At 38.4% G+C, this 17248-nt stretch overlaps 2 protein-coding genes across 3 annotated transcripts; one reads left to right on the forward strand and one right to left on the reverse strand.

The window, feature by feature from the left end:
- Positions 1–1453: 1453 nt before the first annotated feature.
- Positions 1454–7320, reverse strand: rnf126 (ring finger protein 126). Its single transcript, XM_023402899.2, has 9 exons — positions 7196–7320; positions 6002–6060; positions 5840–5900; positions 5512–5750; positions 4888–4956; positions 4711–4780; positions 4266–4359; positions 3442–3557; positions 1454–2634 (listed from the first exon to the last, which is right to left on the reverse strand). Exons 1-9 carry the CDS (start codon positions 7268–7270, stop codon positions 2482–2484), a joined length of 936 nt encoding a protein of 311 aa, XP_023258667.1. The 5' UTR covers positions 7271–7320; the 3' UTR covers positions 1454–2481.
- A 1136-nt stretch (positions 7321–8456) lies between these two features.
- On the forward strand, positions 8457–16347 carry sugp1 (SURP and G patch domain containing 1). 2 transcript variants are annotated; one of them, XM_023402930.2, is made up of 14 exons: positions 8457–8581; positions 9111–9279; positions 9470–9576; positions 9998–10246; positions 10402–10525; positions 10617–10717; positions 11754–11877; positions 12005–12333; positions 12500–12606; positions 12807–12984; positions 13116–13222; positions 14213–14358; positions 15468–15597; positions 15837–16347. In XM_023402930.2, the coding sequence occupies exons 1-14, from the start codon at positions 8563–8565 to the stop codon at positions 15861–15863; spliced, it is 1917 nt and encodes a 638-aa protein (XP_023258698.1). In that variant the 5' UTR covers positions 8457–8562; the 3' UTR covers positions 15864–16347. The 2 variants fall into 2 exon arrangements, with proteins under 2 accessions (XP_023258698.1, XP_023258699.1); XM_023402931.2 differs by having other exon boundaries at positions 9473–9576.
- Positions 16348–17248: the final 901 nt, after the last annotated feature.

Below are 17248 nucleotides of genomic sequence, written 5' to 3' on the forward strand. Positions count from 1 at the left end.
ACAGGCCTACTTAGCAATGGCAATATGACTACATAACTGGTGGTAATCAAATAATTCACATACCATCCCTGATACACACTAGCTTCTCCTGAAAAACTTAATAAAAATTCAACTTCAATTTAGTTTCAAATCTTCTTGCTGCAAATTTCTTACCTTTTGACATCAGTGCTGGGAAGTCATGAGAGTCATCTCTCTCTCTCTCTCCTCCCCTCCCTTCTTCTTTCTCTCTGACTTCCTCCCTCTGCTTCATTAGTCCAAACTACGCAGCCGCACAAAGGTTCAGTTTAATATCCTGGTAAGATAATGCAGCAGTGTGACAGTAACAAATAGTTTTCAACAAATGACAGAAACCAAAAAGACACAGTGATGCACGGAAATGGCAATGAAAATAAGATAAAAGATAAAACAAGTACCGAACAAACACCAAACAAGTGGCAAGTGGTGGTGGTATGAATGGCCCAGAAACATGTTACAGAAGAAACCACCTCGTAATATCCATCAATCACAATGAGGAGTGTTAACCTACATAGGAAAGATTAAGTGACAACCTTATCGGTGAGGTGAACCACACAGAACAACTGTCCTGAACCAGTAAAACAGCGAGTATACTAAGGAATCACACAATCTGTTTTACAAGTGAAGGTGGCATTTCTCCATCATAGCCTTGTTTTCTCAAGGTCATGTAAGTCGACCTAAATGCTTCTTATTATTTGCAGTGGCTGGCGACACCACATCTATTTGCACTGGCAACCCCTATTCAACACTTTGGGAGTTTTCATGTGATTTTTGTCACTGTATCATACCGCAAGAAATGTTAAGTGAATTTTCCTGGATCTGCCTCCTGACCTGTTTTTTTTTTCTTAATTCATGGTCTAAGTTTTACCTCAATACTGACACTTGATACACATACAGACGGGTGTCTCCCATTAAAGGAGATGAGTATTTTCGTAAAACAAGTAGTTTGTATTTTCTATTTGTAATTAATTTAGATCGGTCCATAGACATGTTGTAAGTTTGAAATTAAAACAAACAAACAAAAGAAAACCTTAAATCTTCTGTTCGATTCAATGTTTATAAAACAATAAGACATGAATACTTCCTGTAGTTTTACAGGCATAAAGTCATTTGGGAACTAGCAGAGGTGCCACTGCGGCAAACAAGAGGCTGGGTTATGACAGGGCTACCTTTCATTAAACTTTTTCAAATATCACAGGGTCAATTTGTCAAAAAACAAAATAATAAGGTTAACATGTAAATGACCAACTGACATTAAAGTACAAATGTACATGTCCGTTCTCCCTCCTTGGCAAGTCAATGGTAAAACTGTGGTTTGTCTCTTGATAAAAACAGTTGGGGTTTGATCAATAGCATTTTCTCATCAAGTGTGTAAAATTAAGCCATACCAGTAGGATGACATTTTTGAAACTGCACATTATGAGCAGAAACTTTAAAATTTGTTTGTTTTAGCACTTTATTGTGACTGTACGAAAAATCAGTAAATAAAATAATAAACACTTGTTTTGTGAAACACATTTGGCCAGAGGTAAGATGATCCCATGCCTTTTTTTTTTTTAAACTCTTTTTTCTTTTACATTGCCCAATTTGTGTCTTGGGCAAGGGTTCAATAAATAAGTATGTTTGTGAAATTTTTCACTTGAGGAATAAAAATGTGTCCACTGTTGAGCTGTGAGGATCTTTACCTTGTCAAGATACACTAAATACACTGGATCAAGCTCTAATAAAAACAAAAACAAGTCCAAAAAGACTTATCCAATGCAAAAAAAACAAAACAAAAAAAACATGTTTTTTTGTTCAGTAGTTTACCCAAATTCACATTCTCAACATCAGACAGAATTTTGTGCAAAATAAAGAAAACAAAGGTGCAAATAAATAAAAACCAGATGCATACACTCAGTTTCCTTTCCACAAGGTTTTAGTTTGATCCATTAGCTGTACAGTGGCTGACAGTTCAAAATTAATTATCTATCTACACATCTATGGACTCTGCACCACCACAGGCAATGTTTTAAAAAAAAAAAAAAAAAAGAAAATTTTTTCTTTTAAATATAAAATGTGTCCCAGCCTTGTGGCAAAGACATGTCTCCATCAAAAAGCAGTCCACTCTGGTTCAAACTCTGCCCCAGTTCTGGTCACAATCCCACTTGATTATTATTATTATTGTTATCATTATTCACAGCCTCTCTGGATCCTCCTTAAACACTGCAAAGTCCCACCTCCTCAAACACTTGATAACAATAGCAGCAGGAGCTGGACCCAGCATCCATTCAGCACAGGGGGTGGGGGGATGGGAGCGGGGGTGGGTGACTAATAGTCTGCAACACATTCAGAGTTCACCTCGACTCATATCGTCCCCTAGAATTGAGATAGACAACTGTCCTGGTCTCAGCTGTAGAGAAGACTTGTTGGGTCTCAGCTGGGCGTGAGGTTTTCAGATGTGAGGTGGTGGTGACGGTTGAAAATCTATGAGTTGCTGGCGGCATTCTCATTGCTAGGTGAGCTCGGGGAGGAAGAGGAGGAGGAGGAGGGAGAGAAGTTCATTCCTGATAACCCCGGTGGGTCTGTGGCTGTATTCTGTCCACTAAGACTCTTCCTGCACACAGGACACGTATCATGCTGTGGGAAAAAACAAGGATGAACAAGAGTCCTTAGGCTGTTCACCATCAATACATCAACACATTCAGATGACCGTCTTATTCTGGACAATCGATGACATCCTACAAGTGAAGCACAGATGTTAGAGATGACCTGATCGTCCTTTTCTCTGCCCTCAATTTGAATCAGTCAATAGCAAGCGTGTTCCAATAAAGTCCCAATTTAATATTTTTATTTTCCAACATCATAAAACTGCACTGTGCACAGCTACTCCAGCAACTCCAAGTCAAATATGATTGATCAATTGACCAGAGTTCAGAAGGTGTAGTTAAGAATGGGGATGCCATCAAGATTGATGCCGCTATACAGGTTGTAAGTCAACAACATATTCATGTAAAAAAAGAGATAAGTTCTTCTAGAAACCAATACAACAGATTTACATGTCACCTGTAAATTAAATAGGTGGGGCTGTTTTGTCACTCGTTACTTATTGGTTTGGGCAAAAACAAAATAAAACATCACAATGAGCGGCTGAATGAATAAAATAAAATAGGTAATACAATCTAATTATCAGTGAACATCCTCCATCCAATAATTTCTTTAGTAGTTTCCTAATGTTATTATAGTGCTTTTACAGTGTCATAGCATGAACAGTATCATTCTGAACAGCTTTTCTTCATTCCCAGTATTAAGAAAATACTGACTTTGATATGTAATTTGACAACTTATAGCAGCACTTAAGAAGAGCACCAGAGGAATGTCTTAAAAATCACAGCACCTTTTTTTCTTTTTTTTTTTAACCCAAAGAAGCGCTGCTGATATACATACCTGTTCCAGCCATGGTACTATACAGTCATTGTGAAACAAGTGATTGCATGGCAGTTGTCTGACACTCTCCTCAACGCTGTAGTCTTCTTTGCACACAGGACACTCTAAACCAGCACCTGCACAAACAGAGAACGACAACACTGTCTGTGTGTGTGTGTGTGTGTGTGTGTGTGTGTGTGTGTGTGTGTGCGTGTGTGAGACCTTCAGTCACATGCATCAGCTGTATGGACAATTGTGAACACACTGATTCTGTTTGTTTGTTCAGGCAGTGTTATGCAGTGTACGTGCAAATTCAGGCACTTCACTACCACTACTAAAACCATAAAAGTTAAAATAGATGTACAATATATATATATATATACATATTTATATATATGTACACACAGACACACACACATTGTGTGTGTATATATACATATATACATACACACAAAACGCATATATACAAACTGTATATATACATATACCTTTGTGCACTTGACAATGATGATATAAAACTAAAAACCAAAAACAAAATGTAAGACATATTTTCACTTTGTGTTTGTTGTCAGCTGTCTTCTCGTTATACGGAAAATACTGTTATTGAATTGGCTTAAAGGCCTGGGAAATGGCATTGTTTTATATTTGGTGTGCTTAGATGACTTGGTTGTAGTGACATGAAGTGTATGCATGGAGCCAGTACAAAGAACAATGCTGATCAAAAAAGATGTTTTCTGTTCTGATAGATCAGTCAGAAAGGAAGCACAGATGCTTCTGGTGCAGACTGGATAAGATACAATGAGTGTGTAACTGTAAGTGAGAGCTATGTACATATGGGGACTTACCCACATGTTCCTCTGTAATAGAGATGGTGGGTAAACTCTTTATTCTTTCTCTGTCTGCAGGCGGAGGACCAGTGTTTTCAAACTGGTTCAATAACTACAAGTGAAAAAAGGCAGAAGTGCATTAAATGGCATACATCATTGTTCTATGAGAACCAAGTTTTCTATAAAACGCCATCCTCTTCCAGTATGACGCTACACTACATGTCTGATAGATGTCTGATTTAAAGGAAGACTTCTTTGCAAAGTTTAGGGCTGTGCAGCCCGGTATCATTTCATTGCTATAAAATTAATTTAAATATCATTATTGTGAATTACTAATTATGATACTACTGTATAAATGCAACTATTCCTGGGGCCCCAATGAAAAGGCTCTCGGGACACTGAAGCTGACTAGTTGATAAGTAGATTTATTTCCAGTGTAATGTAAAGAAAGCACATTTTGTACCTGTGTAATGATAGCATCAAGTCCATTGGCGCCCCAGGCGTAGTCCATTGGATTCGAATGTAACATGCCCCTGCCAAACAAGAAGAAAAACAACAAGTAAGAAACATTTTTTTCAGTATTTTTCAGCTCAGTGACATATAACAACAAAACAAATGTGCATCTGTTTCTTCTGCTTACCATGGTCCCATTCCAATGTTTGGCATGGCTGTAGGTGCTATGATTCCATTTACTAGCTGCTGGATAATTCTGGAAATCAGGAAAAAAAAACAGCACAAAAAACAATATTTTCAGTGAGCATTTGCTGAATCAAACCGAGAAATTCAACTTGCTTTCTCACCTATACTGGACAAATGGAAAATGGCTGTGCGTATTTATAATTTCATGGTCACAGAAATATATCTCAACTTAAGTCAGATGGTAACAATAAATATTTATAGTTAAGTAATTATAGGAATAGCAAGTCTTTGCTATTGAAATGGTTATAATGGATACTGTATGTGTTATATTTTTTGAATGAATGCATCAAAGATCACTTCATGGTATCTTTATTGGGTCTGTTAGCTAAGCAAGGTTCTACATTATGTTTAGCTGTATCTTAACACATCATGTCACTATATTCAAGAAATGTAAATAATATTGTTAAATATTGTCTACCGTTCATGAGAAGCACATATTACTCACACAAGAGAAGCAGACTTTTTACCTGTAATCTCTTGTGTCCCACACCAACCACACACACACACACACACACACACACACACACACACACACACACACACACACACACACAAAATGTCTCACCCCTCTAATGTGGGCACTCCTTCATGGCGCGTACCCTGTCTTCGAGGAACATGTCGACCCCGTGGTTGCCGTGCACTGTATCGTTGCCGTGATGCCATTTCCCGTTCTCTCCTGTTTTCTGTCTCTCGGTTGTCCTCTGTGGGTAGCCGTGTTCGCAGGTCAAAGTTTTCATCAAAAATCCCAAGTGCAAACGGACCATACCCAGAGGGAAATGTGAATAAGTGTTGGTGATCCATATTCTAGAAGAAAAATACAGAGGCAATGTCAAATCATGGTGCAATGTGCAAAATGTTTTCCTAGATGAGCTGATTCTGCAAATTCCACTGACCTCAAAGGCTGAGCGGTTCTGATCAGTGGAGGAGGATGTGGATGCGGACCCATTTTCAGTACTGCAGGATCACAGAGGTGAAGGAAGCGAAAAAGGTGAGACTCACAAATTCACTTAAATATCAAATTAATAAGATTCATGAGGCACAATAATCCTCCATACCTTCTTTCCTCAGGCAATTCCTCAATGAAACCAGATTCACAGCGTGGACAGGTGTAGTCCTACAGTGAAAATAGAATTAGATCATATTATACTATACAGTTTAGTTTAGTGTGTTAGACAGGTGTTGATTCAACTTTATGGTTATTTTGAAGGCTGTGAGGTGCTGTTTAATTGTATAGTGTTATACTGAGTTGTGTTACTTATATTTACCCTACCCTGACTCATATAAACTGGGTGAATAGAATAGTACAAGCACCTCTCAGTGTATCACAATACACTGACAGCACCAAAAACTACAGCCTTAAAAAATGACTGAAAACACTTCAAACTGCCAACTAAGGATGATAATTATAACCTTGTAAACAAATAGGCTCTGTTGTATCAGAACACATTAGTTTTGGATAATTTAACATGTGTCTAGTAAACTGGCAACTGGTTTATTTGATGTCTAATAATAAAAAATACATACCTTCCTATTACGTCTCTATGAAGTGCAGACTACGCTAGTGTTGATGTAGAGCATAAGGGCAATCAGTAACATCCATCACAGATGTCTTATTTCCAGTACATTCAGCCAGCTTGTGATTTCACAAAATGTGATCTCCTGAGAATACTCCGTCACACAGACAGGTAAGCACCCTGCTTACTGTCTGTAAAGTAACTGTTACTGTAACGTTCAAGAAGCTTCCCATGAATAGCTTGACAACAGACTGTGGTGGTAGGCAGGCTGATGTCACAACACTTCTCTTTGCGCTATAATCACAATCAGCCAAGAAGCAATCCTTGTGGAAAAGAACTGTCAGTGGAATTTTTATATCAGCTGAGTGAAACATTAATAAAAACCAAAACCCGCTAACTGGACGCTTTCTTCTGTTAGCTAGCTCGCTGATGTTAAACGCCACTACTAGAGACCTGTCAAGCTGTTAGGCTGAACTCAATCGGGCTGCTATTCAGCATACTGCGATATACCTGATATTATCCCTATAAATCACAAGATCACAACGTGAGCGTCCCCACCAACTTAATTACTACTACTTGACTGTCACTAGACCGTTGGTGCTAATTAGCGTAGCTGAACAGCAGCAGTCAGTCGACATGACTCGTTGAGCGACACAAACACACACACACGTACACAAGTAAGTCCATGACAAAACAAATATAATTTCTCGTTTTTCAAGTCTCTTTGAACCTTACCGGTAAACGTGGGCTAATCTCTGCTGAACACCGGTGACAAAAAAACCGGCAGGGCCGTGGGGGAGCTTCAGCCATTTCTAAGCAGGAGACCAATTCGTAAGTACGGACGGGCAGCAACGAGGGACAAGAAGACCGGACTTGCAAAGGGAAAGACGCGATGAAAACAGAAACGTGTTTACATACGTAACATCACCATGGCAGCTACACAAAATTACTAAGAAGAGGAGTTCCGGTTGAACATTTCCTTCAAAATAAAAACGTCGCATATAAAAAAAATCAACATCCATTACGAGACCTTGAAATGATTCAATATTTACATTTTTTTTTTGTTTTATTATTTACTATTTGCCATTTTCATGCTACATATACTATGTTTAACAGAGGTCATATATAACCTGTCATTGTTCTTTCAAAGGATGTTAGTGCTTTCCACAAGATATGTTCCTATAACACACTTAAATCTAGACCCCAGTCTGTAGAAGAATCATGATAGTCCCTTATTTTCAACCACAAGACATTCAGGCTAAGATTTTGAGAATGCAATGCACACAATAGAGTTTCTACAAAGACTGTGCTCCAAATATTAGTGTGATGTGAAAGTACAGTTCTCAGGGGTATGTTATGTACATTATGCCAGCTGAAAGTGATTAAGTATTTAAGGAGCTTTATGTTAACCCAACATCACTGAAGGTAGGTGATCTCACAGAACACAGTATCGTATTGATATGATTATTTATTGAATTCATCATCAAACCAGTCAAACAAAGGGAGTGTGGGTAAAAAAAAGGTGCATAAAATAGCGCCTATTAAAAACTTAAAATATGTGTGGGTGACATGGACAAGAGCCTAATTTTTACAGCATTTTTTCACATCATCATGTATGTATTATGTGCATTATGAATATTTGTTGTATATTTACCAAAGTATCCAAAATCAAACAGTGCAAATAAGAAGACTGTCACTTAAGAATTTTGAAACAAGGATTGACACACTATTTAGTTTTAGGATTTACTCCTGACTCAGCCTGTTAGGAGTTACTATTAGTCTTAGGATACATACTGATGGGATATTGGAAACGTCTATCTGTATAATATAATTCAACTGATTGAGTGGGTCACATTATTCATTTTACCAGAATTAATAATACCTGGTACAAGCTGAATATTATTTGACTTTGTATTGCAAGAAAAGTGTAGTTTCAGTCATAGTCTTGGGGTCATGTTGGCTAGTAGAATAATGCTTTTATTCTAGACAACTATGACCGGAAGTCTAAGTCAGCCTCTATGTCAGCTACACTGTAACGGCGAGAGGCTTATTGTAGTCCGTGAGCGTTGCTTTCGAAATATATTCCTATTCCTGCTACGGCCATGGAGTCTAGCGATGCAGGTAAATCTTCACTGAGAAATTGAGTGAGATGCCAACGCTAAATATGCCCATAGTGAAGTTAGCCAGGATAGCCGTAAACGTTAACTAGCTTATGTAGCCGCTTGTTGGCGTAACCAGTGAACAGCGTTAGCTAGCTTTAGCTGTCGGGTTAGCTGAAATAGATAATCATAAAGCGAGAAAATCGGAATTATATTTACTTAACTCAATAATTATCCGTCTTTTCTAAGATCTACAACCTGTAATATCCACATGTAAACACACGCCAGTCAATTTTAACCGCTGTTTGAAGTTGTTTCTTTTGTTGAATGATTTAGATAAGCTTTCTTGTTCGCCAGTCTGTAATGGCTAACTACATGGCAAAGTTATTATATTACATATTATAGTTCCGTATTGATCTGCTTTCAGGTATTTATAACCTATGAATATCAATTTGATACAAATGTCATTGCAACATTTTAAATCAGAAAATATCTCAACTCCCAACTAAATGTTGTCATTTTACTGCATTTTCCGTTTTATGTTTGTTCAGGCCGAGGGGGATGGAAGTCCAAGCCTGCCCAGCCACAGAAAAACAAGATGAACATGAATATTCTCCGTCAAGAGAAGCTCATAGCTCAGAAGAAGAAAGAGATTGAGGCCAGAATGGCAGAACAAGCAAAAGTTAATGTGCAAACCACTAGCAAGCCCTTGCCCCCAAGGTCAGGACACACTCATACAGGATACACAAGCCCACAAGTTGTTACACACATGTAAATATTAAATGAATGCTATATGCTTATGAATATTTTTATATTACAGTTTTTCAAGTACTGTCAGTTAGTGTTGTGATGCATGATGGTTTTGCATTGTTTTATACTAACATTGACTTAATGCTTTTTTTGATCCCAGTAGTTCCCCCAGTCTACAAGGAGCCTCTTCTAACAAGTTTGCAAATGATGGAAGTTTCTTACAACAGTTCATGAAGATGCAGAAGGAGAAATCCACCAATGTGCCAGGTTAGTTCTGTTATCTACACAGTTTCAACCAAAAGATCGCTGTCATGTTTTTGTCATATCTTTATCATAAGTAACATATTATTATCATGCGTTGCAGTGAAATTTAGCACAACAACAGGGACTCTGTGGAACATGGAATAGCTGTGACCCTGTGGTTTTGGCTCTTGTAAAAGACAAATAAAGAGGTCCTTGACAGCTGTACAGTGTATGGGAGGTAGAGGCTCTTTAAGAGGGCATCCTCACCCGAATACTATGGCAGGACCGTGAACATTACCTTACCTTACTTGTGTTGATTGCCTGCCAAATTTTCTGGTTGAGGAAGAGTTCTAACCAACAGTAACAGAAATAATAGTAGCATTTAGCCCAGTAGGTTAAGACTAGTACTAGATTTTTGTAATGTGTGCCCTTTTACTATTTCTAGGTTCCACCAGTGATACCAAAACTCCTTCAACCTTAAATTCATTGCCAGGAGGAAACACACTTCACAAGAAGAGCATTCTTGTTGGAAAGCGGCCTGGCCTTGGAGTCAGTAGCATGCTTAGTCAGTTCAAGAGCTACTCACAGTCCAAGAAGAATCCCGTTCTCAGCCAGAGGCCGAGTGTGTTTTGTTCTCCAGATGGTGAAGATGAGGAAGAAGATGCCGATTACTCCAGATTCTTAGAGATGAAAGGTAATTCAAAGCCTGTGTTTTTCAGTGTTTCTCTGGACAACTCCATGGCTTGGGACATTTCAGTACATCTTCGTACTCAAGTGGTACAGTTGCCTTGTGATTGGCATGTTGTCATAGGTGCCTTTACAGTAAATATACTCATAGCCTGCTTAAAGTCTCTCCCCCAGAGGATTCAGACACCAGACTCATTATCGACAAGATGGCCTCTTTTGTGGCAGAGGGGGGACCTGAACTGGAGAGAAAAGCCAGGGAAGACTACAAGGACAATCCTGTTTTCTTGTAAGTCTGAAGGACATGCTTATCTAGATGTATTTTATCCATACAGTGTTTTCAAATGTATTTGTTTTCAACTGTTATCATTCTCTTTCAGATTTTTATATGATAAGAGCAGTATGGATTATCTCTACTACAAAAAAAGAGTTGCAGAAATGAGAAAGGATTTTCTAAGACCTGAGAATACATCAGATATTGGTAAGATTATTTCTTCTCACCCTCTGTCTCTGTTTTCTCTCTCACACCTTTCCAATTACAAAAATTCAATTGCATTGGGGTGTACAGTATATTGTTAGTATAGTTTCTAGCTATCACAATATGACCTCATTTGCACATCCATATATATTAGGATGATTATTATTTAAATGATAATTTTAAGAACCTTTAATTCATGTGTATGTGTTTATTTTCAAGTCAGTGTACTTCCTTTATAGATACATATAGATGCATACAGTTCTTTACTGTCCAGTAAAAGTGACCTGGACAGGAGCAACCTGACATTTCTCAATTTTCAATAACAGAGTATATGTTTATACAGTATAAGTATTGAAATGTAATGATATGCACATGCGACTCTTCTTTGAGGTCTCTACCTTGAGTAAAACTGTGTTATTCATAGAAGTCTTCAGTTACATTTTAAAAAGGGATGAAAAAACATCTGCATACTGGCTTTCAAGGCCACACCATCATACAAAAATAATTTCTAGTCAAGGTACCAATCTGGTTCATTATCAAACTGCTTCTTATTTAAGACTGCTCATACAGGTCATGGCTTTTTCAGTTTTTCTCTTATTGTCTTATGTTTTAATAAACCATATTTGTTTGTTTGAAATCTGCAAACAGCGTAATAACTGTTTCACCAGTAAATGGTGAAATATACTATTTTGTCCATATCACTCACCCTTGAGTTATGCCTAATTGGATCAAAATTTAAAGATGAAGTAAAGATTCTAGTCTTAAATTGTGCACAACATTAGACATGCAGATACAAGTTGTACAGTGTAGCCATATTGTATGTGGTGGAGCCACTCACTTTAGGCTTTATTTGTTCTTCATTTGCTACAATAAAAGCCTCACATCCATACAGTTCCCCATTCACCACCCCTGTCCCCCTTGCTCCTCCTTCCTCTTCTTATCCCCTATTGGCTCTAGACTGGTGGTGTGTGAGGGCCAGTTGAGTACGGTACAGTAGTAGAGTGTGAATTGAGTCCCAGTACTGATAGGCTGCTTAAAGTCTCCCCCCCAGTGGACGCGGAAACCCAGCAGGTGGCTGAGAAGCTGGCCAGGTTTGTGGCGGAGGGTGGCCCTGAGGTGGAAGCCATCGCTGCTGAACGCAACAGAGACAACCCTGCCTTCAGGTCAGTCACTATTATCTGACTTTTTTCCTAATTATGACATATTGTGTTTTTTTCTTTTTTAATTAAAGCCTGGTTGTACTTTGATAGCTTTTAACCTAACATAAAATGTCTACTGTCCTTCCTACAGTTTCTTGTATGATCACCAAAGTCCAGCCCATCGCTTCTACAAAGAGAAAGTACAGGAGTATCGTGCTGCAGCCTCCCAGAGCTCTTCACCTCCTGCAGAAGAGTCAAGGGCAGATGTTCAGCGACCAAATGCTCTGCTATTACCAAGAATCCCCCCACCGCTGAACCCAGCATCTCTACCACCAGTTCAGGAGTCAGACACTCCACCCGTCAAACGGAAGAGGAAGAGCAGATGGGGTTCTGAAGAAGACAAAGTCGAGTTGCCCATTCCTCCCGTCATTGTTCCTCAGGAGATTAATGTTCCAGACCCTAACACACCTTCTCTCTCTGGTACATGAACTTGTATTATACATATTGCACAAATGTGCACATACTAGTATTTTTGGACTCCACTGTATATACTGTATATATATTGATTTGCTATTTTTGCCACACTATCAGCTGATCCAGTTGATAATTTGTTAATAAATGAATATAAACATTCTTGGTTTTAAAGCCCAGGAGCTGAGAGGTCTTGGTTATAAGAAGGGGAAGCCTCTTGGTCTGGTTGGAGTGACAGAACTATCTGAGGACCAGAAGAGACAAATCAAAGAACAACAAGAGGTAGGAAAATGCCAACTGAATGTGCATTTTTAACTATACCTGAATTCCACTCACAGTCAAAGATTAGTTAGAGCAGTCAAAAAGCACTGTGATGACTGGTCAATCACGCCTTAAAGTCAGGATTATTAGTCCCTGTAATGTACTATCTGTATATATGTTGCTGACCGTGCGTGTGTGATGTTTTCTCACACACTCTGTAGATGCAAGAGATGTATGACATGATCATGAAGCACAAGCGTGCAATGGCAGAGATGCAGGTAATGTGGGAAAAGGCCATGAGAGATCATCAACATGAATATGACAGTGATGAAGAAGTGGACCAGCAGGCAGGCACCTGGGAGCATCGTCTCCGAAAGATGGAAATGGAAAAGACACGTGGTAAGGCTGACCATCAGCATGGAGAATTATTAAACTGTAACACTAGCAGAGGTTGATGATTGATAATCAGTTTTTTATCAAGGTGATGAGATAGATCCTTGCTGTAAAAAAATAAATGTCTATTTTTCCAGAGTGGGCAGAATCTTTGACAGAAATGGGTAAAGGGAAACACTTTATTGGAGATTTCCTGCCTCCTGAAGAGCTGGAGAAGTTCATGGAGACCTTCAAGGCGCTCAAGGTCCGTTTTACTCTGAATTCATTTGTTCTCCAGCCTAACAATGAATAATTCTACTGTTTTTCCACTACAATGGTCGCCTCTGTCAATTAAACTGTAAAACCTTCATACATTTTTAGTATAATTTGTGCTAGCAATTAGTCATTAAGTGTCGCCCATGCAAAACTTGGTAGGACTGGGTTCAGTTTTAAATGCGTAAACATGATTGTTATCATCCACCCATGCCTCTATTTTCAAGCTGCTTGTCCAGGTCAGGGGCACTGTAGCATCAGCCATCGGAGCAACACAGACGTCTCTTTTCCCAGCAAATTCCTCTAGCTCTGCCTCAGGGACCCCCAGGAGGAGATTATAATTGCCACTTGTTTAATTGAAACTCAGTTTAACTCGATTTGGCAATGTTGTAGAAACCACACTTATTTTATCCCTTGAAGAGTTTCAAAGTTGAAAACAGCACAGCATGCAAACAGAATTTTTTTTTAGGTGAGTGTGGTGCCAGTGTCATTGGAAGTTATTGAAAAGTCAGCGGTCACATAAGACCCAGGATGTAATTGTTAAACGCCACACAGCAAACTACTTGAGCGTAAGTAAGTATAAACAAAGAACAAAGTCGTTCTTGGAAAAATAAAATTTCTTGGGTTATGGTAGCACTACTCAAGTTTCTGCAGGTTGTATTCTGTGAAGACAGATCATCCCTGCTGTACTAAACAGACTTCGATGACAAGCAGAGTTCATTTTCCCTTTCCCTGTTAAATCAACTGAATAATAAAATAAATTTTGCTCGCCTATGCTAGATTACTTAATTACTAAATTAAAAATATATTTTTTTTACTCAAACTTGGATTCTGAATGACCCCTATTGGACACTAAGAAAAGCTAAAGTTGTATTGAAACAGATTTTAGAAAGATTAAAAATTATATTGACAATAAGACAGTGAAATGGTGCAACTCCAATGTGTATGGCATGAATGCAACTTAAGTCTTCTTGACTTGCAGGAGGGCCGGGACCCAGACTACTCAGAATACAAAGAATTTAAGTTGACGGTGGAGAACCTTGGCTTCCGAATGCTCATGAAGATGGGCTGGAAGGAAGGTGAAGGCCTTGGCAGTGAAGGACAGGGAATCAAGGCTCCCGTCAACAAGTGAGCATCCATCCATATTCTGTTTACCATACATTGAAATCACTGCAGTAATAATATGACCTTCACCATGTTGGATTGTTTTCAATGTCCATATATACACGTTTCCCTCAGTTTAGTTTAAGAGGTTATCTCACTGACACTCTCTCACGAACACCATCAAATAACACATAATTATGCCTCAGGCCCTGGCTGTTGCTGGCGCATAGGCATCATGTTTTCTGTTTGTCCGTCCTATTCTCGTGAATGTGATTTCTCAGTAATGCTGTGAGGGAATTTCTTGGCACAAACATTCACTTGGACTCAAGGATGAACTGATTATATTTTGGTGGTCAATGTCACAGTGACCTCACACAGTTTTGGCCTTGTGAACATGATATCTGTGTAAATAAAAGTAAGTAAAAGTAACAGTAAATCAACCAATCAGAACATGGCTACAAACTGGCAGGGAAATCCATTAATACAGAAAATACATCAAATACAGGCAGAAAGTATCTTTCATAAAGGTACTCATATATTTGTAAATGACTAGCTCCTGAAAATAATGACCAAGTCAATAAAACAAAGGGCACAGTAGACAACACAACAGAAACAGTTTATGGGTCTTTATTTCCACCAACAGTTGTTTATTTGTGGACTGTGAAATCATTTTTATTTGCACAAAGTGAACAATACACTCTGGACTATCTCACAAGTCTACCTCTGCAACTAGATCACTGCGTGCCATTGTGCATCTTTACACCTAAATGGGCTTTTTTCACAGTAGACTTGTCATAGACGGAAAATCACAGGTGTTACTAATAACATTAGTGGTGGCTCTGTTCTATTTATGTGTCCCAGTAAGTCGTGACAGTGAGTCAGCATGAACATTACCAGGACCCTGAAACTGAAGCAGCTAAATGGAAATCAACCATTATTCAATTTGTTAATTACACCTATGCTTTTCTTACTGTGACATGTCAAGGTGTCTTCTGTGAAAAAGACCTATACTTAAGTATACTTAAGTTTGCGTATCCAGATAGACAACAACAGTAATGTTTTGATAGCTATCAAATTACTGCACCGACATGAAAGTAGGAACTAAGTTTGGGTGTCTCTCTGTCCCACTCTAGGGGAACTACAGCTATGAATGGAGCAGGTTTAGGAGTGGACCGTCCAGCTGAACTCATAAAAAGTGATGATGAATACGATGCTTTTAGAAAGAGGATGATGCTTGCTTACCGCTTCAGGCCCAACCCTCTGGTAACATCACATTGTTTTCTGTTTGTTGTATGCTGTGAATTTGTGAATCTGTGAATTTATTGTACCATTGAAGATTATGTTACCTAATGTGTAATAGTACGCAGAAATCCATACTTGTTAAGTAGTATAATTAACTATAGAAAATTGACACTTCCATTTCCTGTGCTGCCGATCAACTCAACGTTGTGTCTTTGCAATACTATTTGAATTTAATTTGTGTTTTTTTTTTCTTTCTGCAGAATAATCCACGGAGACCATATTACTGATGTAGAGGACTGAACACTTGGTCTTGTTTACCATAACTTAAAAGCTGGTCTCTCCAGTTGCCACAGCTCTGCTTAGTTGTGAAATGGACACCATTGCACAGTAGAATTTTTGAAATTTGAAATGTGTGTGTGCGGGAGGGTAATGAAGTTTGAGAAACATTGGTAAATCCATTACATTTGACTGTTTTCTTTAAATGTCTGATCACCTGTTTTGTTACTTCAATTTAATACTGTAACAACTTTAAATATGTAAAGACTTGCATCACCTGACTTCCATGGTAATATCATTTTTGTATCAGCATTTTGTTCCCTTTCATTGCTTGACTTGATTTTGCATTCCAACTAAATAACACAGTTCTGTATTAGTACATGACCTTATGTATTACTGCATTCAGTATTTTTCCTCACTATGCTCTAACGTAACTTTTGCTTCCTTTCATTTTATGCTTCAGTGTTCACAATTAAAAATGGCCAGTTACTGAAATGTGTGGTCACAGATATGTTTTAACAAATGTGGCAAACTATAACTACTGTACTTATCTCTTCATTAGGAAATAAGCTAATAAAATAAGCTAAGATAAACTCTTTCAGTTTATGGCACACCTGTGTGCCAAGTGCAGGTAATTACCCAAACGTTTTGATTATTGCCATCAGTATTGATCTCTGTGTGGCTCTGGACAGAAGCGAGTCATTGAGAAGAGTTGACCAGGCTCAAGCAGCCAGAGGTGAGCAGGGTGACTGATCAGTGAAATCAGACCTTCAGTTTGCCATTCCCCAGGGTGGTTTACGTGGGATAAATATAACTCCAAAATCCCAGCTAAGCAAGAGCCACTCTGGTGTTGGCCACAGCATCAGTCAGAGGCAACTTAAGCCATAGTACAAGGTAAACTAAGGCATTGGTTAGTTAGTGGTATAGTGAGGTTTTTAGTTGGATGTAGGGGTGCAACTAATGGTTATTATCATAGTCTTCAATTGTTTGGTCTATAAATTCCTTGAGCCCAAGGTGATTTTATGGCTTGTTTTGTCTGGAACTCAAGCCAAAAAAAAAAAAAAATCAGTTAACTATTTGATAAGACAAGGAAAATCCTCACATTTAGGAAGCCGGAGGAAAGGAATAATCGAGTGATTAATCGATTTTCAGAATAATTGCCTTTTATTTTTCTTAAATCAATTAATTGTTTGAGCTCCAATTGGGTGCAGTTGGGAGTTTGGGGGGTGGGGGGTCATAAAGGCAGTATGTGACCAGCTTAAATAAATGTATTTTGTCTCTGTTTATGAACAGTATTCATACTTTTTCTTTTACTGAAACATCCTGTGGAAGAACTGGTGTGCCTACCCCTGGGAATATCCATTGTAAATGAAGGATATCAATGGTATTAGATTAC

The sequence above is a fragment of the Seriola lalandi genome, unplaced genomic scaffold (assembly GCF_002814215.2).
Source record: "Seriola lalandi dorsalis isolate HSWRI2012SDOR001 ecotype SW California unplaced genomic scaffold, Sedor1 jcf7180002054043, whole genome shotgun sequence".
In the NCBI taxonomy this organism is placed as follows: domain Eukaryota; kingdom Metazoa; phylum Chordata; class Actinopteri; order Carangiformes; family Carangidae; genus Seriola; species Seriola lalandi.